Below are 9203 nucleotides of genomic sequence, written 5' to 3'. Positions count from 1 at the left end.
TGTCCGTGCATTCATCTGTGCGGCCATCGGTGCGCCCATTCGCACGTCTGTTCATGCATCCATTCGTATGTGCGTCCATTCGTACCCGTCTCTGCGTCCGTCCATCCATGCGTCCATCCATCCGTTTATCCGTGCATGCGTCCGTCCTTGCATCTTTCTGGCCATCCATCCATCCTTCCGTCCATCTAGAGAACACTCCAAGTACCGTTATCTCGCATCTTTTCATAATATATTCAGCATATAGAAGTACCGCCATCCAGCGGAAATTCCCAAACACTAAACGAGAGGTGGCACTCGTGCACTTTCATGTGGCCTGCGCTTCGTGTCTACATCCCACATTTCACCGCCTCTAGTTCATGGCACTGTAGCACAACTTTTGTTAAACCTTGCTAAAACCAGGCCGGTCACGCCCAGTAAGTTGAACATGGCAACTCTTTCTGTTCAGATACTGCTCGAAGTGCGTCCTTCTGATACTAGTTTTTTTTTAGTAAGTATTACATTCAGGGCGAATTTCATTGAATATTAATTCACCAATACTTGTCTGTGTAAGTTATTTCGTCAGAAACAACTATTTTTTTATTTATGATTAACGTGTGCGAGTTTACTCCTGAATAGAAAAGGGTGCGTGCGTGCCGCTCTTCTAGTCTGGCCGTGGAGGTGGCTACCTACTACTACTACTACTACTGCTACTGCTGCTACTACTACTACTACTACTACTACTACTACTACTACTACTAGTAGTAGTAGTAGTAGTAGTAGTAGTAGTACTTCATACATTGCGGACGCACGACCCACAGCATAGGGGGCTTCACCCCCAAAACACGCAAATGTGCGTCGTCTGCTCCCTGCCAGCATGCTACCAGCACGCAATCGTTCGGGCAGGATAGCGAGTGAGCGGAGCTTCGGGACTGCCTGAGAACTGCCCGAGAAAAAACAATGTTTCAGGCTGTCTGCTGGCTGCTGGCTGGCAGCCCGAGCGAATAATCGAATGGCTCACGGACAGACGGAAATACGGAAGATCAGACAGACGGACGGACGGACGGATGAACGGACGGATGGACGGACAGAAGCACGCACGGAAAAGCGAACGGACGGGTGGACAGACGGAAGCATGAACGGACACGTTATTCGCAGCGTCCCCCTCTATATAATCCATATAACGTTATTGTAGGGGCTGGCATAGCGCCCCCCCGTACGCACCCCTATCACTATACGTGCCGGCACCCGGCCACTCCAAGCAGGTACGAATACACAGGTGACGCTTCTTTATGAGCTGTTAATGAGCTTCACTCTCCGCAAGTGGAGCTGATGCTGGACAAAGCCATCCCGCACCAGGGACCTAGCCCGACCAGGTGAACATGGGGCACGTACACAAGTGCATGCTGCTGCACCCACAACACGTGTCGCACCACCAGCAAGTACGTAAATCCACGGCGGCGTGAGCTCGGAGAGTGGCGCTTTCGTGGACCATTCTCCGTGCATGAAACTGATGCTGGTTAAAACCATTCAACACAGCGCAGCACGGCTGGACGAACACAAGCAGACGCTCGCGTATACAACGCTGCGATATGCACGACTCGTCCTAAGAGATAGAGCGCATCGATCTCATAGAGTGCTGTGATATGGCAAAATATCTATCAATATGGCTTGTGAAGACTACAAATGTCTCTGAGCGTCTTGTTCATTACGGAGGAATGCCTGCAGCGTTACAGGAAGCGTACCTGGGGTTCTGCCTTAAACAGCAGCGCTCACAATTCGTATTAGGCAGCATCATCAATGACAATTTTTGCACCACTAGTGTTGACGCGACGCCACGCAACCATGACTTCGCCAAAATCAGGGATCAATTCAAGCGTTTCTTGGGGGATATAAGGCTTTCTTTTTTAAAGAACAGCGCTCGTGAGAATGAGAGCTATGCCATGTAATGAGTCGTTTCAGCGGAGTTGGACCTCCGCCACTTTACACCGCGATGCACCAAACAAAGAGTGATCGGAGTTTTCGCTGAGAACTGCCGCGCCGCGACCTTGCTGTTCTGAAGTGGTGGGCTTCCTGAAGTTAGGAAGTGCGCCGAGAGTGTTTATTCTCACTTGAAGTACGTCATCTCTTGGTCATGCGACAAATCAGTTGTTAGACTACTAACGAAAAAAAAATGGTTGCACGCAGAAGCGTGACAAGTCAATAAATGCCGACTACTGCGGCGAAAAAAAATCGCAAGCCCGAAACAAATTATACGAATTTTCCATAGTCAACGCACAAACGCGTTGTGTACAGCAAGCCGTTGCAGTTTACTTTGAAGAGAAGTCGTACTTGAAAGCAGCAGCGGTTTTACATTATTTAGAAAGTGCAGCTCGAATATCAAGCGCGTAGCAGTCTCCCGCCGCCTCCCCAGGCTTCACCATCCCACTATCACCCGCAGCAGCGCCTCTGGAGGTGGTCGACCTCAAAAGATTCGCGCGTCGCTCTGGTTACTCTCTCACCACTTTCACCGACTCGGGCCACTATTAAACCGCAAATGAAGGAGTGAGGCGCGATTGGACGCATCAGACGAACCGACAACAGTCACCAATCGCGCTTTCGAGTACTACCCAATCGTAGCTGACTAAAAAACAAAAAGTGCCTTTCGGCGGCGTTTTTAGTTGTTGTTTTTTTCAGCATTCCGCTACTGTGAGGAAGACGTTAGAGAGGGCGCAGACTCCGTCGTCGCAGCCGTCATCGTGATGTAATCTGACTAGGGTTAGCCGCGTCAGTGGAGCAGCCATTTCTCGCAGTCCGCCGGACTCCGCGCGAAGGTAGCGTCTTTCTGAGAGCGTGCGGATATCTCCGTGCCGCGGAGTAAGTAGCGTCCCAAGTGCCGTCTGAAGCGCGATATGACTTCGCGAAACGACGCTGCGCGCGTGGTGTATGTTGGCGAACTCAGAGCCGGCCGTCGCAGGCGCGGGCTCGCGTCCGCATCGGCTCACCCTCCTGCCATCGGCGCCAATGTCGATGACGGCGTGGGTGCTTCTGTGGAGAGCATGTCGCTCAAAGAGCCTTCCTCGCTTGGCGACAAGGACTGTTGTCAGGGCGTCCACCCTCGCCCCGTCGGCGCCACAGGCAGAAAGAGGTGTGCTCCGCGTCGTAACTGCTTCTGTGAAGGCGATGCCTGTTTGCGTACCGCCTCATACCTCATGCTGGATGGAGGAGCGCTAGACGTTACGACCGGGCCCAAGTCCACGTACAGATCGACATCACGTCTTGGCCGACCCCGTGATAGCGGTCGCGGCGGAGGTCGCGGAAGGCCGCGCACGGCTGCATCGGATAGAACGTCCGTCGGGTTTGATGAAGAGAAAGCACGCGCACGCGATGCCACGCTTTTGAACTCGCCTGCTCCGTCGATTCCGACGCAAGCTCACTCAACGTCCGGACGCCGCTTCACAGATGCTACGGACACGAAAGGTGAGTTGACGCGATGTTTTGAAGCAGTCTGGATTGCTTAAAACGTGCGCCTTTTCGCGGGCGCGTGCGCATGTGTCGCGAGTGTATTGCGGGCGCGCTTTACCAGCAGTGCGTACGTGACAGTGACAGGTCGTACATGTTGCACCGCAGAAGTAGAGGATTTTTTCACGATACTGCATGTGTCGCTGCTACCAAACGCTGTGAAAAATTCAGTGCCTGGCACGCTGTAAATGGCGTTTTCGAAAACGAGTAAGCGCGTATGAAAGAAAAACCAATAGAGCCAAAGGAGTATCATTACGCTGGTGGTCAGGGGTGGGGGGGTTGGAGCGTGTAGTTTGTGAGACAAGGTTCTGTTTGGCGTTGCAAGTTTATTTCTTCCTCCATGGCATTGCACAAATCTGCCGCCAGATTGAAGGGTCAGTGTTGCCAGACTGCCGCCAGATTTGGCAGTTAAATTCGCCCGTAGCTGTGCCTTTGCCGTGAGGGCTCTGGTCGTTTTAATGAACGGAATTACGCGTTGCAGAAGTCAGGGCGTGTGCGCAGCTGTGAAATTAAGAGGTCGGACTCGATCGTGTCTCGGAATGACGGAATCAACGCGCAACGACGCGTTGGAGTGCGCGCTCTCAAGGGGAACTGAATCAGTGCGTCGCGTTTCAACAAATTGAACTCGTATAACCGAAGCACGGAATACGCCAGGCAGGCTGCTGTATCTGCGCTGCTGGAGCGAAGCCATATTCGCGCATCCACCCTTAGCTCATTTTTAATCTTCATCAATACACGAGTCCGGATGATATGTATTGTGCTGGCACAGCGAGCGGGAGCACCGTAGCGTCCCCATCGTCGCGCGTGGTCGACACGGCATGATCAGCTGTGTTGTGTAGAGACCCCCCATACTTCTAAGACACGAACGAACGCGATCGGAAAAAAGAACGCGCATCGCCTGCTGTAGCTGTGCGCACCTCGTCACTTATGCACAACGTCGCGTTTTCTGGGGAAACTGAATAGAGTCGCAGGGAGTCTCCCTACACAATACAGCTGATACACAACACAGCATCACAACACAGCATCAACTTTGGCTGTCCAGAGAGCCTGCGATGCGGTGGTTTGGCTAGGTCTTAATTGTGCCTACAGAAAGGAAAGCCCGCGATGTCGCCCTCTCAACTTCTTCCAGATCTTTAAACTAAGTTCTCCGTGTCGCACCGTGCTAAGTGGTTGAAGTGCGTACTAGGAACACAATGTCGCTATCGCGTTCAACTCCTAAAGGCAAAGCTTAAAGGTCCCCCAATTTCTGAGAAGGTGCTGTGGATGGGAACCGATATACGCTATCGCACTGTACTCTTGAGGACAAAAATGAAGCCTCCTCCTAATGTTTCTTTCAGCCTCTTCCTCGCTTCTCGGTGGCGCTGAAGGCACTGAATCTATAGCTTCTTCACAGTTTTTGGGAAGTAGCACCTGTTTCAATTGTCTCCAAAAAAAAAAAAAAACACGCGTATTCTCTTGCATAGGGGTCGAGATTATCCGCGATTCCCGATCGACAAGGACCTGGAGTGGACATCAGACAAAGAAGGAAACAAAGACAGGCGCTGTATTCATCATGCTCGTTTCCCACACTGTGATGATATAACCAAGTAATATTTCGGAAAAAAAAAAACTTTTAAAGAGGAACTAAATTAAACATTTACAAATACATTTTAAACTATTTCCTTCAGCAGGTGAATTAACTTCTCAAATCAAGGCACCGTCCGATTCTTGGCATATGTGCCGCAGTGGATTTCGTCAAGTGTCTCACTAATAACATCATCAACAACAACAACAGCATCACCCGCCTATGTGACGGCGGCTTGACTTCGCAGGCGTGCCATTACGGATGCGTTTGGAAACACAGCACTGACAAACTCCACCGAGCATCGGCACTTATACTTTGACCCTGGGGGGGGGGGGGGGGGCATTTTGTCAAACCTTTAAACAACAGGAGTATCCATCACGAGGCTGCGCTGCCGTGTACCGAATCTAAATTTCTACAAACACGGGTCTGCTTAGGCACCTTCGCCGCTGTGCGCATTCTGTGGTGAGCTTGGAACAAGAGTCCTTTTTTTTTTTACTCTCTACCTGCAGGGGGTGCACAACAGCGCGACAAACCCTTTCAGAAACACCTTTATGTGGTGTAGGGATGGATTTATCTGTGCCTGTCATTTTGTTTTTTTGGAGCCTTTATTTTTGGTTTCTGTAATGCGAAGGTATGCGTGGCCGTCATAGACTGAGTTACTAAATCCAATCGGTTCACTAACTAATCAATATTATTATCCTCATGTGTGTACACAAATGCATACGTATGAAACATAAGGTATTGCTTAGCTTTATTACCTTTTGCCTCAAATATAAAAACGGAAAGCTTTGATTCGTTTTTATATATATATAGGGTGACTGCCAGTTTGGGGAGGGGGGGGGGGGGGTGGAGGGGCATCTAGTATACGTTCATGAGGAAACAAGCACAAATAAGTATGAAAAATATGAAGAGACACAGGATGGAGCGCTTACGAGATAGTATATTTCATAAATCGAGCGCCCTAATTTGCTGTGTAATCTGTAATATTTCTATCCTATAAGCTGCCTTATCCTAAAGCCTCATATAATTTTTATAAAACCGCTCAGTTCTAGGCCAATACCTCACAGTGGGTGTGCGCCACAGTTAATAAGCGCCACACATGAACAAGAACAGCCCGCTCCTGTGCTGTTCTGTTAAACATGGATCGCCAGCAGGGCCAGCCTCGAACGCTGCTCATTTTTCCCGTCGCAGAGCACAGCGCCAACAGCTGGTACGTTCTGGGGCAGCGCCTCTCTGCCCTTCGTCGGGATGACAGGCCAGCGAACGTCGGCCATCAAGTGCTCGTGAGGGAGCCGCCCAGAACACAACCTGCTAGCGACCAGGCACATCTCAGTTCCCCCCTGGTGCGGGAGCTGGGGCTACCGAAAGACATGCTGAGCGCGCCTTCGGCGGGCGTACCGTTGGACGGTTCCAGCCCGAACGCGAGCACCTGGCCCCCCCGAGAGGCCAAGCCGGAGATGCCACCCCTCTTCACGTTCGGCGTCTTCACGAACGACATCCTGCTGGAGTGATTGGACTGCGTCAATGAAGGCCGTCTTTGTGGTCCCTCCATTTCTTCGTTATGTGGCGTGCACGAGGACTGATACGCGCCTTGTGATGTTGACGAAGTTACGTCGACGAAGACGGCTTTCTTCGAAGGGCGCTTTTTTGCTACCTCGACTCGTAATATATTTTTTTAAATAAACGGCGCACAGGATGGCGCTTGTCGTTCATTGCTTGAAGTGCTTCATTTAACAGTTGCTGTCGTAGCGTTTGGCCCGTGATTGCGGCATTGACGCTCGTTGTGGCCAGTGTTCGACTAAATTGGGTCGTTGGTCGCTCATGCAATCCTGTAACGTGTAGAAACGTATAGCACCTAATAAGTGGCTTACGTTTCTCGGCGAAACGAAGGGATTGTTAATGTAGCTGCCTATTGGGCTCTCGTGTTTGCGTGTCTTCGTTATACATTATAGTTTTATGTCCAAAGGTGTTTTTTTATTTCTGCGCAAGTATAAACACACTGACAATAGATGGCGGGGCATGCGCAAACGTTCAGCTCAAGTTTATTGAGGGAAAGATGGCGTTAACAGTGTTATTAATGCTATATATTTCCCACTCCTGCTTAATAAATAAGTTAATATGTAAGTAAATACTGTGGGTACAAGTGGTGGCGTCAGCTCATTGGCCTTCCAAAGTCACATGAACTCTGCTGTCACAATATTGCCATCAATTATTTCACCCGCACCTAATCATAAATTCCAACCGAGGGACCGCAACACGTTTACGTGCTCTCTTTATGGTATGATCTTTACCGCATGTACAGGATGCCGCAGATAGCATAATGGCCAGAGTTTGTAAATAAGCGGACGCACTCTATGAAGACACGACCATATGCATGATGGGGGCTATTACATGGAGCAAGTTACAGTTTTTTTTTTGTCTCCTTAATTGCTCATTAGGTAAGAGTAAGCATCTTTTGAAACAATGAAGCTATGCAATAAATTACAATGAGAAAGTTGTCGATCTGTTAGCAGAACGTCCACTTAGGCAGTTTCTAACTTTTTCTGTCATGTTTTGGCGTCTTTCTGGCTAGTGTAGGAGCATAGAACTCGCCAACCGTCAATACTGTTTGGTGAATCTGGAGCAATAGAGGCAACCTTACTGCTTTTTCAAAATCGAAAATATGCGTAGTTCGGGCACTTGTGTACGCGGTCCGTCTTCAAGATGACGTCGGTCTTGTCAATCTTTTTTTTTTTCAGCAGGGACCGCCATGGGAAGCGTCTGTCCACTACGCAGTACGGCCCGGCAGTAGAAGACTTTAAATTGGGCATGAGTTCTGAACGGTTGCGAATGCCCGGTTAACGGAATCGTTGATGGCAGCAGCGTACAAAAGCGCAGATACTGTATGCGGTGCCCTCAAAGAGCAGAGTTGCACGTTGTTTTCTAAACGCCGCTAGTAACCGTGTAGTGCGGAGGAGTTCATTCTCAGGCCAAATTTTCTATTTCCCGACGCCACCAAAACAGCGAACTGGATTAGCACTATATGGCCAGTAACGCTCGTCGCCCGTCGGCTACATGCAAGGCATGTCGCCTGTAAAATGGAGCGGTATTTGCTACATGGTTGTTGTTGCCAGCCGAGCCTACGCGCGACGCGGCTACCTACAAGTAGCATATACAGTAACTATAATAATAGAACAGCGGAGCTGCTAGCGATTTTCGACGAAGGTGAAAATGCTGTCGGGCGTGTGCTCAGATTTGGGTGCATATTAAAGAACACGAGGTGGTCGAAATTTCCGTAGCCCTCCACTATGGCGTCTCTCAATCAAACGGTGGTTTTGGGATGTTAAACTCCACATATCAACCAATCAGCAGAGCCACTAGCGACTTTTTGTGGTGTTCTATATCTACAATGTATTGCAACTCGGTCATGTCAGTGTTTTTGTCGAAATAAAAGAATAAAAGTACGGTGAGTTGATTAACATCTCACGTTCAGTGTTCACACGGTATCAGTAAACGAATAAGTCGCCTCATTGCTTAACTTTGTGGGTCTGCGTTGTCAGCTGTCGGTATACCGGCGCTGTCCGTCTCGTGACATTTTCGAAAAATCAAACCGATGCTCACCGTCCATGTGCTACGGGGATTACACAACAAGAGGTACCGTACTGGTCATATCGCACGGGTCTTATCAATCCCGGCCAAAGCTCTTGACGTACGTCATTCACCTATTATACCAGTACGATTACTATGCTGCAAGATGCACCATTTTCCTATTCAACACTTGCGCGCACTTCAATACTCAATTAAAGTACGTGTCATTCTGACTTTGAGACTGATCTTGTACAGATGACACAAGTGTACTCCCTGCTTTGCGGTTTAACAGTCAAATCAACTTGAAGTTGGCTTTGTCAAGACTGTTTTAATGATCAGCACGTGCGTACATCGGCGTCTCAAGCTTAAGTCTCCAGATTACATCGGTGCCTTCTGTATTATTAAAGGTCTAGTCGGTTATAACCTCAGAAGGTACTGTAGACTCCACGCAGTTTTTCAGGACCTCTCCGCCCCCTTTTTTGAGAGGGAAGGGGGGAATAAAGTTTCACCACCACTACCAGGTAATAAATCTCGGAGCGCCTGCCATTCAGCTGAGAAAGACAATCGTGCAAGCTGGTTTCCGCCAGAGTCGTAA

General features: G+C 49.4%; 1 protein-coding gene across 1 annotated transcript; it reads left to right on the top strand.

The window, feature by feature from the left end:
* Nucleotides 1–2817: 2817 nt before the first annotated feature.
* On the top strand, nt 2818–6756 carry LOC142803289 (uncharacterized). Its single transcript, XM_075888416.1, has 2 exons — nt 2818–3435; nt 6233–6756. The coding sequence occupies exons 1-2, from the start codon at nt 2868–2870 to the stop codon at nt 6550–6552; spliced, it is 888 nt and encodes a 295-aa protein (XP_075744531.1). The 5' UTR covers nt 2818–2867; the 3' UTR covers nt 6553–6756.
* The last annotated feature ends 2447 nt before the right edge of the window (nt 6757–9203 follow it).

The sequence above is a fragment of the Rhipicephalus microplus genome, chromosome 3 (assembly GCF_043290135.1).
Source record: "Rhipicephalus microplus isolate Deutch F79 chromosome 3, USDA_Rmic, whole genome shotgun sequence".
Taxonomy (NCBI): Eukaryota; Metazoa; Arthropoda; class Arachnida; order Ixodida; family Ixodidae; genus Rhipicephalus; species Rhipicephalus microplus.
This window is presented reverse-complemented; position numbering and strand designations above follow the sequence as displayed.